Source organism: Bradysia coprophila, unplaced genomic scaffold (genome assembly GCF_014529535.1).
Source record: "Bradysia coprophila strain Holo2 unplaced genomic scaffold, BU_Bcop_v1 contig_70, whole genome shotgun sequence".
NCBI classification, from domain to species: Eukaryota; Metazoa; Arthropoda; class Insecta; order Diptera; family Sciaridae; genus Bradysia; species Bradysia coprophila.
In genome coordinates this window covers 3,709,260-3,725,877 of record NW_023503941.1, presented here as the reverse complement: position 1 = coordinate 3,725,877, position 16,618 = coordinate 3,709,260, and the positions used below count along the sequence as shown (strand labels likewise).

General features: G+C 37.5%; 2 protein-coding genes across 3 annotated transcripts; one reads left to right on the top strand and one right to left on the bottom strand.

Annotated features, from left to right (window-relative positions):
• Nucleotides 1-554: 554 nt before the first annotated feature.
• LOC119083792 (testisin) lies at nucleotides 555-16,389 on the bottom strand. Of its 2 annotated transcripts, none has more exons than XM_037193598.1 (8): nucleotides 16,182-16,389; nucleotides 10,110-10,290; nucleotides 9,772-10,049; nucleotides 9,572-9,707; nucleotides 9,140-9,377; nucleotides 8,860-9,005; nucleotides 8,643-8,750; nucleotides 555-950 (listed from the first exon to the last, which is right to left on the bottom strand). In XM_037193598.1, exons 2-8 carry the CDS (start codon nucleotides 10,186-10,188, stop codon nucleotides 796-798), a joined length of 1,140 nt encoding a protein of 379 aa, XP_037049493.1. In that variant the 5' UTR covers nucleotides 10,189-10,290; nucleotides 16,182-16,389; the 3' UTR covers nucleotides 555-795. The 2 variants fall into 2 exon arrangements, with proteins under 2 accessions (XP_037049493.1, XP_037049494.1); XM_037193599.1 differs by having other exon boundaries at nucleotides 16,190-16,389.
• LOC119083791 (BTB/POZ domain-containing protein 3-like) lies at nucleotides 12,043-13,589 on the top strand. The gene is made up of 2 exons (XM_037193597.1): nucleotides 12,043-12,217; nucleotides 12,284-13,589. Exon 2 carries the CDS (start codon nucleotides 12,296-12,298, stop codon nucleotides 13,580-13,582), a length of 1,287 nt encoding a protein of 428 aa, XP_037049492.1. The 5' UTR covers nucleotides 12,043-12,217; nucleotides 12,284-12,295; the 3' UTR covers nucleotides 13,583-13,589.
• Nucleotides 16,390-16,618: the final 229 nt, after the last annotated feature.

Below are 16,618 nucleotides of genomic sequence, written 5' to 3'. Positions count from 1 at the left end.
AGACTCAGGATCCGGAAGTTATTCCAGAAAAACAGGTTTGCACACGGTTCAAAGTTTACGCTGACAGTTTCGTGTACCTCAAGAAATTTCTTGCGGGAAAGGTTTAAGTTTTCAGTCTTTTTCTGTTGAAAAGTTCTGCTGCACATATCGCAGTGTGGATTAATTTTAAACCCGATAAGACTCTAATTTCCCTGAAAGTCCATACAATTAACTTTTTAATGACACCCCACACGTCTCTATACGGTTCGTGTAACTGGAGAAAATTTCTGTAAGAAAACAAAAATCTTGCACTAGCCACACAAGCTTCGCAGATTTTTTTGGAAAGTGGTTTTGGCTTCTAGGGGAGAATGTCTTACCGGGCACATGTAAAAAATTCAACTGGAATGCGTCCACAAAAATGCGTTCGATTTCGGTCGGCTTTCATAAATCGATAATTTTCATTTACCCTACCTTTAATTGAGTGTAAGAACTTGCGCAACTAGGGAAGCCAGGAGCAAAATAATTCTTATGTGTCAGTGGTAATTGCAGCCCTGTAAAACCACAGCTGGTGTCGTTATACACTTTTTGCTAAAGACTTTTGTTTATTTAAAATAAATTCATCAAAATACACAACAAAAATGGAGTTTAAAAAAGTAGTCCCGGTCCCGTCACATTATATCCAGTAAAAAAATTAATTAAACAAAAAAGATATCACGAACAATCATCAAAATTTCCGATATTTTGACCTCTATACCCCTGTGTGTTCCGCCTACAGTTGCAGCTTCCAACCATCTAATTGTGCGAACATGTATAATTCTAAAAAATTATTTCTTGTATCCATTTGGATGTCAATTGTACGTTATGATAAATGCCAGGTTGATGATCGATGCCACAGCCAAAACCAGCGCTTGTTATTCCAACCAGTGTGAACCGACCCTTGTGCTTTATTATTAACGGGCCACCGGAGTCGCCTATAAATCGACAAAAATCACATCAATAGGAACCGTTCTCCCTTGTTCATTAATAGCTAACTGGGCGTCGCTTGATCATTTCCATTTGGATTCGAAAGAAGTTCATAAGAAGTTAGATGAAATTTACGAGTTTTTGTAACTTTATTTTTGTAACCAATTTTAATGTTTCAATAAATGTTTCATAAACACCAACAGTTTATCAATCATGGGGGAAATTTAGAACTGATTGAAACTACCAGTTAAGTAAAGATGATGAGAACACAGTTCGTGAAAAATGACTGAAAAATGGCATGCGAACCACTAACTCAAAAATATTTGAAAAATCTGTGGACTTACAGTCCACAGTTACCAATTTATACCAAATATTGTACTGTTGGTAATTCCATTTCACCAAAGTTACCAATACCGTCGTAGTTGCATACCATTGAAATATAAATTGGTAACTGTGTACGGTAATTCCTCACATTTCAAAACATTTTTTTACAAACTGTGTACTCGCCTTAAGGCCCGTCATTGGGAAATGACAGGACAGTTTCCCGAAAATTTATGGAAAATTGTATCACAAAAATTCACCGAAAAAATTCAAAGAAACTCACCCATGATGCTTTCCATTGTATTCGGGCATAGTCTCTTTAGGTCGCCAAGGCATATTTGAACACTAAAACACTTTTTACTCGATGCAAAAACAAAGTTTTTTTTTGTTTTGTCGCGATAAAACACAGAAAACATTTCGACACAACTGTGACACTCCGCTATTATAAGGACTAGAATGAATGTTTGCTGTGTTCACTTCGGCGGTAAAATATTTTCATTCAAAAATGTGTCCGACACTTCAACGATGGTAGACATTTATTAAAATTGTAACCTCTCCCACTTCTTTAGTAAGCTAACAAGACTTCGCTGAGTCTAATTATGCCACCTCTTCGAACAAAAATATCGGCTGAGGTCGAATAATTCTCCGCTGAGATTTAACAAACCTCCGCTGAGCTCTAATAATTCTCCGCTGAGCTTTGACAAGCCTCTAATGAGTTCTAATAATTCTCCGCTAGGCTTCAGTAAGAGTCCGTCAGACCTTAGCACGTTGTAGTAAGGCAATGAAGCTAAGCGAACACTCAATAAGCATCAGCGGATACCTAATAATTGTTGCTATGATTTAATAAGACTCCACTTAGCTTTGGCAGATCTCCGCTGAGTGTCCGATTCGCTCCATTAACCCTTCCTGCAACTTGCTTAGGCCTAACGGACACTTCCTGAAGCCTAGCGGAGAATTATTAGAGCTCAGCGGAGAATTATTCGACCTCAGCCGATATTTTAATTCAAAGAGGTGGCATAATTAGACTTCGCGAAGTCTTCTTAGCTTACTAAAGAGGAACGAACATTTATTTACGCTAAGCGCAGTCTTACGAGAGGCTTAATTTTTAATAAATGCTCTCCCATCGTTGAGAGAATGTCCGCTGAGCTCTCGTAAAGCTTTAAAAAATGGTCGATGAGCATTATTAAATGTATATGCTACCCTTTGTCAACTGTTTGATGATTTTTTTTGAAATGTCCGACACTTTTTTGAATGAAAATATTTTACCGCCGAAGTGAACACAGCAAACATTGATTCTAGTACTTATAGTAGCGGAGTGTCACAGTTGTGTCGAAATATTTCCTGTGTTTTTGTCGAGACAAAACAAAAAAAAACTTTGTTTTTGCATCGAGTAAAAAGTGTTTAAATATGCCTTGGCGACCTAAAGAGACTATGCCCGAATACAATGGAAAGTATCAGAGGTGAGCTTCTTTGAATTTTTTCGGTGCATTTTTGTGATAAATTTTTGCATACATTTTCGCGAAACTTACCTGTCATTTCCCAATGACGGGCCTTAATGCAAATACACAAAACCAGATAGATGACGGAACCCAAGTTTCTTGCGAAATTCGAGTGCAGTGCAAGTTCACTTGCATTGTAGCACTCCCATGATATTAGTAGAATTTTCGCTTTGTTGAAATACTTTGAAACATTCATGCACCACGTTCCAGGAATTCTATATAAATCTTTAGCACTTCTACACCGAACGAAATATGGCGTTGCACCTAAATTCACCCAAAACTTGGGTTCCACATTTTCTGTGTCCGCTGTTAAAAATAGTTAGGGAAATCTTTTTTTGTCAGCAAAATTATTTTTTTTATCAGCAAATTTATTCTTTTAGTTCAGCAAATTTATTGCTATTGTGACCAAATTTAATTCTTCGTCTGCAAATTTATTTTTTTGAAGCTGCAAATTCAATCTTATTTTGTCAGCACATTTATTTTTTTGCAATCTGCAAAATTAAATATTTTTTTAGCTATTTTTTAGCAGCAAATTTATTTATTTCTATCAGCAAAGTTAATACTTTTGTCAACAAATTTATTTATTCGTCATCAGCAAAATTAATTGTTTATTTTAGCTATTTTTAACAGCAATTCTATTGATTTGCAACAGCAAATTTATTCTACTTTTGTCAGCAGATTTATTTCTTGTCATAAGCAAAATTAATTGTTTATTTTACCTATTTTTTATCTATTTTTGGTGAAATGGATTTTCATATATTCTTTTCGTCACTAGTGGTGAAATGGACACCAAAACCCAATGCTTATCGAGCAACACCTCTAACCATTCGGCTATTGAGATATATAATCGCAGTGTAACAATTTTCAAAAGTTCATTTTTCGCAGCTGGTTGCAGAAAACGTTGTATGCAACACGTTGTGAAAGTGGTAGTTTTTGTCACATGCTTCGCACGTTTGATAACATTACATCTAGTGACACAAACTACCACTTTTCGCAACTAGCTGCAGAAATTACTATTTCACGTCTTACGTCAACGTAAATAGTTATTGACACTACACGGACAATTCATTTCTTTTTACGAAATGGATACCAATTTTCATTGCACTTAAAAAGCGTTTTAACACGCCGAGCGATCCGGCCCATTGCCCCGGAGCGAAGCGGAGGGCCGCAATGCGAGCCGGGCGCCGGAACGGTGTCGGTAACTTAGGAGTTAATTTTTTTTCTCTCGCATCGTCTAATAATTAGTCTGTGTAATTCATTGCCCATAAAGAGCGTTTTAACACGCCGAGCGATCCGTAAACTTAGTTAAAGTGAAATTATTATGAAAGGTGTGCATCCTAGAAATTACGCATAGCGAAATTACGAAGCCCCATTCAAATCGAGGGATAAATGCTTTTTTAGGCACTAGGTGTGTAGATTGTCACTCGATACCGCAGGTCGAGCGTGACAATACACATCGTGTGCCTAAAAGATCTATCACCGAGTTGTGTACAACGTTTTTCGCAATAAAGGCAACGGAAAGTTCTACTTTTCGTCGCTTGTTGAGTTGACGTTTTCGTGTTAGTGGTGTTAGTGATATAATTTTATATGTCCTACTGCGGGACATATGCTGATTGAAGATAGTAATTTTCCTACTTATAAAAAAATAAATTTGCAATTGAAACACTAATAAATTTGCTGACAAAAAGCAATAACTTCGAGGTATTAATTTTGCTGTTCGAAGGCATTAAAAGTGCATATTACAAAACAATAAATTTGCTGACTACAAAGTAATAAATTTGCTGCCAGGGATTTGCTGCAAAAGAATTATTTTTGCTGCTTAAAGTCAGTAATATTGCTGCTCAGAAAGCAATAAAGATGCTGTTCGAGTACTAATAAGTTTGCTGAAAATAAGACTAATTTTGCTGATACAAAACACTAAATTTGCTGATAAAGAAAATAAATTTGCAGAAAAAAAGAATAAATTTGCTGATGAAATAAATAATTTTGCTACTAAAAGAATAAATTTGCTGACAAAAAAATAGATGCCAAAATAGTTATTGAGCTTGGTTCTAAATTCACCGCTGAGAAAAAATCGAAGCCGAAGTAATCCTTTATATTGAGAACATCTGTGGAAAAGAGTTCGAGAAAATAGCTACAGTGGATCAAAAAACAGTGCTCCCGAATGTCGCTTCAGACCTTACGGTAGTTTTTTTTGCCATATGTAGACGGCAGTAAGAACTGTGTAAGACACATAAAACTCAGTAATTTTGATGGGCTCCCCTACAAAATCCGGAGAACTAAAATCCGGAATTACAAAATCCAGACAAAAAATCCGAAGGCTTCAAAATCCGGAAGCCTCAGAATCCGGAAGCCTCAGCATCCGGAAACCTCAAAATCTAGATGCTTCAAAATACCGAATTACAAAATCCAGGTTAAATTTGGTGCAAAAGCACATGTGCCTGCACCGACTCGGTACAAAGATCAGGATGGAAGGAAAAAGCTGTACCGAGTAGGTAATACTCCTTTCTTAAAAGAAATGGCAGCTGTAACGACTAGACAACAATCAAGATGGAAGGAAAAAGCTGTACCGTGTGGTACAACTCCTTTCTTTAGAGAAATAAAAGCTGTACCAACTAGGTACAACAATCAGGATGGAAGGAAAAAGCTGTATCTAGAAGGTACAACTCTTTTCTTTATAGAAATACAATAAGTCCATATAGTTGTGACAAGTATAAAAGTTGTACCTAATTCATCATAAAAAATCTGTACTAAGCTAACTTTTCAGACACATCAAAAACACCCGGACAAAGTGTCATTGAACCTTCAAGGGGGGATTCTCCCCCTTGACCCCCCTCAGCGGGGGCTGCCGCCCCTCGACCCCGCTTTTTTATTTTTCCATTTATTTCAGGGCCTGCGGCGCTGATTTCATCCATTAACTACTAAACCAAACCTAGCAATTAAAGAATATATTTCAAGAATAACCAGAAGCAACCGTTTATATTTTCACACTTGAAATTACAATATTTAATTGTCAATGCAACTGTGTCAATTACAGTTGGTAGCGTCCATATTTTATGTCTTTTCTGTATTTATTTTGCTTATCCCTTGTGTCAACTTTTGACAGCATTTCACGTTTCATTACGTTTTCTTTTCCTGCAGCGAAAACCATATCTCAGCAAAAACAATCTATAATTTTTATCAAACAAATATCTAGAAATGACGGGTCCTACTCAGGTGGATGAGGATTTACAGTTTTGGACGCCATTTTTTAGAACTTTTTCGCAAAATTTCCGAGGTCGAAATAGCTCTCTCTTTGCTCAACAGTTATACTATCAAAATGATCTCTACGTGAAGATGGAAGAGTGAAAGTTCTGTAAAAGATTGTTGAATGGTATCCGTAAGTCTAGAGTATACACCGAATTAAATCCCTATGTACATTGACAAATGTGATTCTAAAAAATTGCAATAATTGCAACAATAGGAACAAGGTCGTTGAAAATGTCAATCGTCATCCACAGAGAAACAACACAACCTCGCATTTACGTTTGACTCTCGTTCGTTTTCGTCTTTTTAAAACTCTTTTTTTACTATACTATAGGATGGAACAAACCTATGGAAAGTGTGTATTATTTGCCTCCGACGACTTTTGAATTTACACTGCCACTGTGCCAATTATGTGACACTGCAGTTTCAATACTATCACTAATAGCAGTTTTCAGAATTTTACAAAGTTCCAACATCTTCGCCAAGCTAACATCTTCGTCAAAGTTATCCGGAAAAAATCCGGACGAAATCCGTAAAGTTTAACATCGATCAGGATTTTGAAGCTTCCTGATTTTGAAGTTTCCAGATTATGAGGCTTCCGGATTTTGAGGTTTCCGGATTTTTTTGTCTGGATTTTGTAATTCCGGATTTTAACTCTCCGGATTTTGTACGATTACCTTTTGATGATATTAATCATTGAAAAAGTTCAGGAAAATCGGTTTTCACTGTGAGGCGGCTCGATAGAAGTGACAAAAAATTGAGAAGAGTGACTGTCAACTGGATAGTGAAATCTCTCGAGTTAAGTAGCAAGACTGTAAACTTTGGAGAGGTCACGCAGGTCATACAGATAAGATGAGTACACAGATCGACACAGTTCGTGAAAAATAGTTGAAAAATGACTGAAAAATCAACACTCTGCAAAATGATTGAAATAGTTATTTTCCTAACGCATGCTAAAATGCTTTTTTAGCGAATGAGAGGTTTCCAGCTCGAGCCGGAGGCGAGTGCTGGAATCGAATTCGCTAAAAAAGCCTTTTAGCATGCGTTAGGAACAACGTTTTTCCTAAACGACGTGGAAAATGAGCGACGAAGTCGCGATATTTCAACACTAGTTAGGAAAAGAATCACAAAATGCCAGAAACGTCCATCAAATGGCAGAGAGGTTTTTGCGTGCAGAACCACCAAGTTTCATGTTCCCGGCGAATGTGTTCGAAACGGGAGTGAGGCGTTTTTGGGAAATCTTGGATACGCGCATGCGAACAGGATATCTTCTCGTCAACTATTTGCTGTCAAAGCTGCACTGGAAATGTTACGATTTTGTCGCAAAGACAATTTGCAACTTCGATTAATGGTTCCAGCACTATTCATACTGCAGGGAAAGGATCAGGATTGTTACGATTTCATGAAATGGCACGCAACTATCGGTACAAGCGATGTTACAGATGCCGACGTTTCGGAACTGGTTGATATATTTACGGGACGCAATGCTTACTTGGAATATGCCGTAGCATTGATGTTGATCAAAACGAAATTTTTACGGGACGTACGAACGTTGCAACATTCGTTTTTTATGTACGGGCCAAGTACCGCTTCCTACGGAACTAGTCGATCTCATCCGCAAAGAAGCTATCGACAGAAACATTGTGGCGAAGCGAAAAGATCTTGTCATCAGTAAAAATCAGAATCCTTTGATCGAAACATTGCTCAAGCAGATGAAGCATCTGTTCGACTTCGGCCAGACGGAGAATTAGTACATTTTGCCCGGTCTCATCGATCCGAAAGACTGTTTGGACGCTATGACAGCGTGTCGGTACAGTGAAGGAAGTTAAGATCATGCCCAACCGCTCAATACTAGTACATACGAGGCATATGAAGACACACCTGATGCAAATCAGATGATCAAAGAAATGGTTGAACTGGATGGTCGATCTTAGAAAAGCACACTGGAGATTGTGCGAAAATATTTTTTTTCTGACTTTTCATTGCGTTGTTGCGATGTTTTCAGAAAACAAAACGGTGTGTGAATGTAAACATAAACAGAAAGTTAACCTACTTTCACTAACGTATCTGAAAGGTAAACGTCAGACAACTGTCAGTGTAACATTAAATATATCGCGCTTGGCAACATAGAAAACTCGCCCGAATCTTGGGTTCCGTAAAGTTTGTCATCCGCTGAGCATTTGCATTACCTTCAGTGTTTATATTGTCACTTTAGCAAAGATCACGATCCGTAAAAACATATGAGATGATTAATGAGATGACAACTCGTGGTCTGTGCGTTTTCATAGTAAAGCGACGCCCTCTACAATATATCGGAAGTGCCCAATACTTTGGATGACACACAACAATTAACGATAAAATGGCGGATTTCATACACAAATTCACCTCCTGTTACTGATTCTCGTCGCCGTTATGACGTTAACGTCACAATTATGACGTTTTGTAAAATCATTAGAAGTGGTCTGTTCTCGTGTATCTAATGAAATAGCATACTATGTGACCTCCCAGAAGTTAGCATCTCTCTGATATCATGTGATGATCGAAGAACAATCGATTAATTTATTGAAAACTGTGATATCCGATTGATGAAAGCGCAGTACAAGTTCATTTATCGGTGCTGTCATAAAATCCTACCTAAGCAAGCGTCTTGATGACCATCCGAATGTCCCGCACACAGCATTTCATCGAAAAGTTCCACACTGATCTGCTTGCTTTCGTGCCAGTAAATGCATTCAAAAGTGCCTGCACCAAACAACGAAAATAAAATTAGCAAATTTTCACATTCTTTGCACCGATTGGTTTGCTAGTATGACTACGGACAATCGGAACTCAAAATTCATTCAACACATACTCAGTATCGGTACGGATGCACTTTGAAGGATGTTGGTGCCGGTGTGTCCCATATTTGCCTTCGTCTTTCCCCAACCGGCAATGATTCCCTTTTTACCAGTCAGATCAATCGAAGATGTTGGCAAACAAATGGGCAAGATGTGACTCCTGGAAAACGGAACGTTAAATGGTGTCGTTAATCCTACGCAGATCAGAGCGTCCGAGCAATAGAAATGAGCTTTTCATTGCCCGCTGATCTGTTCATTGAAGTGAGTATACTGGTGGGAAATAGACGTTTTTACTTGTAGGTAGTTGGAGTGGCCAGTTGCAGCAACGCTAAATCATATCGGTCGGGTTGTGTGATCCGGAACTGGAATTTTGGATGGACGATTTTCTTGCTGACACGATGTTTTTCAGCTGCCAGTGGCTCCAATGTGAACCCCGAATTTTGAGTGTCCAGTTCCCCTAAATACACGACAATGTCCTTGGTCCTTGCTTGCTGTATACAATGAGCTGCCGTTGCTATGTATTGTCGGGACACTGTTCATAAATGACGGAATAGAATTTCAATGGAAAGTCTAATTTGGTCAAGATTCCATTTGTCCTAAGGTGGCCCACAGTCATCCGTTTCCCCTTCATCTTGCTCCGTGCACATGACAGTGTTGACAGCTGCTCTAAAATGTCACCTGTCACGTATACGGAGGCAAAACGGATGACTGTAAATTCCGACTTACCCAGCACTCCACCACACTGATATTCAGCGATTCGAATGTGCGCCTGCCAAGGATATTCAGCAAAGTATGCTGGCCGCCCGCCGATTATTCGCTTTTGAATTGTGTTCTCTGACGTTTTCGCTATTCCACATTCTACCTAAAACAAAAACCCATCGTCCATTACACCCATACCCACGGTCTAACTTACACACCACAATTACTTGATTCACATCGTCCGTTCGTCGGCGCAGTATATTTTTCCGAAAAAATTTCAAATTCGACGGCGGCGGTGGCTTTGCGTTTTTATTTCGAATTCCGTACTCGGACGCGGCGAACATGTCATTTTCCGTTACGCAACACGAGAACAGCCATTTATTGCTACCGCATCCGGTCGCGTGTACGCCACCTTGCAGCCAACACGAAAACGAGAGCTTACACGGATGAATGACATTGTAGTGCACGCACTGCGACGGCAGACCGAACATAGTTTGAAAGATGTCTGCAAATTGAATGGAATGAAACGACAAAAAATCAAATGTTGCACCACAGCGAAACGTACTGCAATGAACACCACTAGTTGGTAAATTTAACAGCAATGCATGAATTACGAAAATCAATAAGCGCCATCCGACCATCATAGACCATGTGGACCATTGACGGTGTCACATCATTCGCACAAATTTTGCATGAAGAATTTCCGGGTTGTAATCGTTGTAATACGGTTTTATTCGTGTAACAAGCTGTTGAGATGGAAAAAATCAAGGTTTTATATGAGGTGCAACGCCCGATAGACTTGTTATGGCGGGGAAGTGTTTTGAAACATTTCATTTGAACAAAGAACTTGCGGGAACTGTCAAACGCTTACACGACAGAATTTCTCCTTCATTTAACACTTACCGTAAGTTCTAACAAAAGAAAATTTTCACGTCATAAAGTTGAATAGACTGTTATGATCAGAGCGAGAAAACCGAAGACTAGTTATTATAACAATCAGTACAGTATTAGGGTACTTGTCAAAGTATTGTCTTCTCTTTCAACGTGGTACGTTGAGAGCGAGAGGACAGAAGACCAGTTTATTTTAATTTGCCTTGAAGTACGTGTCAAAATATCTTCTTCTCTTTCATCATAACACTATATTCACAGTCTTCCACTTTGACTCCGTTTTGCTATCCATTTAACACTTTGCCGGTTACTGTCACTCGTCGACGTTAAGCACCCTGGAAATCAGTAAGAGAGTCGAGGAATACCTCCAAATAAATTTCTAAAAATCAAAAATTAAATTATAGATTTTTTAAATTTTATTTGGGGGCAAAGAGATGCTAATATAACGACTGGGTCGTTTCGACGGATAGAGGGAATATGTCGAATGACAGTTGGGCTTTTGAGAGAGAATTCAATACATCGATGTACATCGAGAGAAAATCGGCTAAATGAAAATCTCGATCAAAGCAAAGCGTGTTGATTGGAACAAGCACTTGGACTAATAGAATCTGTTTCTTCTTTCTGCTTACGTGGCGTATTATTCTAGTATCGTTAGACGTTTCGGCACTAGTGCATTTTAGACTGCGCTTCGAAACTCTAGAACAGCTCTAGCTTCTGACTATAAATCCAAATCAACCAGTGACCATAACTATTTGGCTGTGAAGGCATATTATATTGCATAACCGTATTTATATCTCAACAAGAAATGTTTATTCAGATCAAAACAAGTAAGAGAGCGTTGTCATAGTGGTTCCAAATTTTTGGTTTGACGAGTCTACAACCCAGGTAAATTCTACTACGACATTTAATGGATGAGATGTAATTTCACCGGAAAATAGAGCGAAAAGAACGAAGCACTGAAAAGAGATGTGACGCCTCTACAGACTGACAGTGGTTAATTGTAACTGAGAGCAGAATTATTTGTAGTTATGCCCACCGTAGTTAACTGAACCTAAGAGAAGTAGATCATACAAAAGTCTTCCGTTGAATAATAGCTAAATTGCTTGGTGGCACGGCGCCACAATGAGTGACGGGACATTTCTACACGGCCAATATCGTCAGGAGGTTGACGACGTTGACCGTGTTGAAAAGTCGCCTCTCCAAATGGGAAATGGGTAAAATACCATCAAATTTTGTGCTGTCCTCGTATGATAATCAATAAATCTGCGACAGAGGAAAATAAACCAGGGAGTAGCGCTTTATTTGAGTAGGAACCTGAATTATCTATAGCAGCCTTGCCTTATATTGTGCGAAGAAAATTCATTGAATTTATGTTCATTTGAGTTCATTTTCATACAGTGTATTGGATCCCTTATTTGTCGTGATAAGTCACTTAAAATAGAAATTTTCAGTCGCAAGTTTAAAAATTCACGAATTTTTTCAATCATTCTGCACAGTCTATGCATCTCCACGCCATGATGAAACAAACAAACTCATTATACTTTGACAGAAGCCGATAACGCATTGGCATGGATTTCTGACATCTGACATACGCGTGTGTCACATACTGACGCCAGAGTTGTTTGTGATTTTCATCAAAGTACAAAAGTTCGTCTCTATCTCTAGTTGTGCGATAATAATTTGCCTTTTTTTTTAACAAGGAACAATCACCTGCAGTCGATCACGATCACTACGTCAACGATCAATTCAATTGACAAAAATTTCTGGATCTATTTTACTGAAAGGGTAGGTAAATAACTCTAACAACGTTCAGCCGAATTCGACGCTCATCAACGTACGATTTCTTTTTAGAAGACAAGGACAATGTCAATCAATCAGCACCACGCCAATGAAACCGAAATTCTATCAAAAGTTGGTAGAAATCTCTATTTGAACGCCGAGAAGGCCGATGTTCATTTCATTTTCGAATCCGAGGACGAGCGTGTTCCAGCTCAAAAAAACATTTTGTCCAGCGGCAGCGATGTTTTCGACACGATGTTTTATGGTCCGTTGAAGGAAGAAGGTGACATCAAAATCGTCGACGCAACAGCTGAAGCGTTCAAAGAATTTCTGCGCTTCTTCTACTTCAACAAGGTCGATGTGAGCATGGAACATGTGCCGGACGTCATGTATCTCGGCAGAAAGTACAATGTAGCCGACTGCCAGCGGTTGTGCGTAAATTTATTGGCAGCCAATATCATAGAACAAAATGCTGCTTTCGTTCTTGGTTTGGCCATCATTTATGACGAGAAGCAGCTGCAGAAATCGTGTGAATTGATCATTGCATCGCTAACGGATGAAGTTTTTAAATCCGAGAATTTTCTCGTTTGTGATCGTCGAGTGTTGGAGCACATCCTCAAAATGGATCGTCTTGCGTGTACTGAAGCGGAACTGTTTGAAGCATGTATGTCATGGGTCCGAGCGACCAGTAATGAAGATCATCTGACTAGAGATATTGTCCAAACTCATTTGGGACGGTTATTCTATGAAATTCGATTCGGAGCCTTGACTTTAAAAGAATTTGGCGAACTGCTGCCTGTGTACGGCGAGTTGTTCTCTGCAAATGAATACAGCGAAATTCTTCGACTGTTTTCCGGACAGGAAATGAAGCCAAAAATATTCCAAATGGAACAACGTTCACCCAATTGGGATCGCACGAAGCTAATTGTGTACGATCACGGCGCAAAATTTGCTGCAAGGAACAAATTGAAATCAGAATCAGTCACACAGTTCTCTTCCAACACCAGGCTCTTGTTAAGATATTTTGTTGTTGACCTAGTTATAACCGAAATGAAGATCGTTCGAAAGATTGAGAATGTTAAAGTAGCTGTCATCGCCGATTCGACAGAAATAACTCAATTCACTTGCACATTACAATACTTAGGTTGGGATTGCAAAGTAGATCTTCCATCACCAATATCCATCATGTCTGAAAACATTTATGAAATTTGGATAACGTTTCCAACTCGTTTCCAACAGCCATTTACGTACAGGTATTCAAATTCAGCGGAACAGTTTGAAAATAATGTCGTTTTAAGTTTCCACAATTACGAACATGATTGCAACGGATCAAGCATAAAATCACTTGGATTCAATTTGATGCATTGTTAATGATGTACAGCCCGATTTGTGGTTTTAATTAACTTTTCAATAAATGAATTTTATTAAATGTCATTTCAATTAAACAGAACTTCTGTTGAAATTTTCGTTTGCTTGAGTCGAATCACATGGAAGGATTCTTTACAGCCTCCCAAAATTTGTCAGAAATTTCTCAAATTACACGAGCCGTACAGGGTCGTGTGGGGTGTCAATCAGGGCCTATTTTAAGCGGGCATCTTACACATATACTTTTTTCAAAATCAAGCACACACGGTGTGTAAAATACACGCTTAAAATAGGACCTGCTGTCCGTTAACATTTCCTCAGGCATTAACGTTTTCACACAGAGCCTAATATTTGGGAATTAATTCTCTAAATTCCCAAAATCCCCAAAAATTCCCAAAAATTCCCAAAAATTCACTAATTTCCCAAAAATTTCCAAAAATTCCCTAAATTCCCAAAAAAACACAACAAATATTTGAGAACATATTGAATATAATATATTCAGTAAATTGAGCTTAAGCGGCATATCGCCAAAACTGGAGGTGATGGTGATAGGGGAACAAGTGGTCTCCGATTTTAAGGAGTGATAGATTCGTCTTCAATTCTAGAGAATCGTATCTTTCATTTTTTTCGAACATTTTTTTAAATTTTCGGTTAAAGTGTTCAAAGGTGAAAGCATGTCAAAGGGTACCGAAGACCTTTTTGCGGCTATAACTCAAAAATAATTACTTTAAGAGCAGTCTACACTCCGACCTTCTATGAAAAACATTTTCGATGATAAGTCCTTATTAGAATATTTTTTGAAAGAAGTGGTTTCATCGTTTGGTGCCACAACATATAAAGTTTCGATAGCCACCAGAATAGACCGCGAGCCTTTTTTAATAAAAGTTTAGTTTTGTAAAAAAAACTTTTTTTTTTTTTTATAGAAATTAATTTAAAAAATCACTGCCATGATGAACTCACGTACGGAAACTCTAGGAAAGAATCGAAATGTGATATTAGGTATTTGTCAGCTGATAGGAATATTTTGTTTGTTAGTGTTGGTTTTTTGGTTATCTCGGTGATCACAATTAAAACAAACTGTCAACAAATAAAACATCCCAATTTGTTAAGTCACGAAATTGTTTTTTTTTTCAAGCGCGAGATTTTTTGAAAATTGGAGCGGCTTTTTAAACTGAAATTAAGAATTTCAAATTCCACTTTTCCAATATCAATATACATTTTCGGTGTGTTTTTGATGTGTTCATTGAAATAAAAACAATATGGACTAACGCTCGCGGTTTATTGTCAAAATTGATGCAGTCTACGCCGAGAAAACTCAAAAGTCCAAAAAATATCACAAAAAACACAAATTTTAGCAGTTTTGAGTTTTTTCTCGGTACACTACATCAATCTGGACAATTCCAGTGGCTATCGAAACCTTATTATTATTATTATCCATTTATTTCAAGAAAAAAAAATATAAAGGTCACAGTTTCCTTTCTCTAATTATTACATAAAAAACATTAAAGCAAACGTTAACAAAAAGAATAAGTCAAAAAAGGAAAAATTAGCCTGCGTAGCTTCAATTCGCAATTTTAACGATTCAAAGAAGCTACCTTATATGTTCTGGCACCAAACGATATTTCGAATAAAAAGTTATCATCAAAAATGTATTTCATAGGGGGTCGGAGTGTAGATTGCTCTTAAATTATTGTAGTGTTGTACTAATGTCGGCTTTGGAGAGACCTACAAGTAGAGTATACGCCCTGGCTGGTGCGAGTACATCGACGAGAATTATATCCTTCAGAGCATAATATTGGTGAACCAATTCTCAAAAGTTCACTAAAATTCCAAAAAAATCCTTTTTTTTTGCTTGTTCATAGTTTTTAAAGGTTTTTGAACTTTTCCTGAACTTTTACGAGCATTTAATTATAAAAATGCAAAGAAAAGAAATTTTTTGGGAATTTTAGGGAATTAATTCCCAAAATTCACAAAAATTCCCAAAAATTCCCTAAATTCCCAAAAATTCCCAAAAATTCTCAAAAACGATTCCCAAATATTAGGCTCTGTCACATGAATCACATTTACTGTTTGCATCTGTTCACATTTTTCGTGTTCTTTAAGCTTTAGCGACTAAATTATTCAATATGCAAAAAATGCTTTTGTAGTAACAGGTATTGTATACGCAAACGTGTGTGTGTGTAACATATTTGCAGCGCTTTAGTTAACTCTTCTAATTCCACAAATAATTTTTTTTTGTGATGAGCCAATAGCTTTTTTGCTTCACAATAACTCGCGCATTATGAACATTGCTCCAATTATTTGCGTTTTTTCTCAATTAAGCTAACAGTACTGTTCAGTTCAATATAATAAAAATGAGTCGTCCGACTTTCTGTGTAGCTAATATGCACAAATTAAATTGAATTTGTTACGATGAATTTGCATCAATTCAAAACAAACGACACTGCCACATTTTAAAAGTTCGGATTTTATTTTTGTTATTTGAGACGACCACTTAAGAATTCGAATTCTACCACCGACAATCGATCTTCCAAATCACAATTCAAAGTGTTATCTTTCACCATAAAAAAAACAACCAACCACCGATAAACGACAATATACCAACCATATTACCATCAAGAGTATTCTACCAGCCAGCAAGACAAAATTATTTTGATTTCATTCAAACGAATCAGAATAAGAACAAAAAATCTTTTCTTTTTTTCTTTCTTCAAAGTCGCGCAGAGAGCACCAACATCACAAGGTTTCGGTATATTAAATCTTTGCGATTGGAACCATATGTTAAGACTGGCTGGTTATGCAGCTGATGAGTACCAACGAGGTATAAATATCAGAGAAGAAACTGGTGAATTAACAAAAGTTGAATTTATGCTGTCAGTTAACGGTTACTTTTCGCTCGTTGGTTCGTGTGGTTTGTTTTGTTTTTTGCTGTTCTTTCTTTCGTCTTTTTTTTTTTTTTCAATTTTAATTACAGTTCAAGTTTTTGTATCGAGAATGTTATAAGATTATTGATTTGGATGGGTTCTGTTTTTTGGTCGAAGC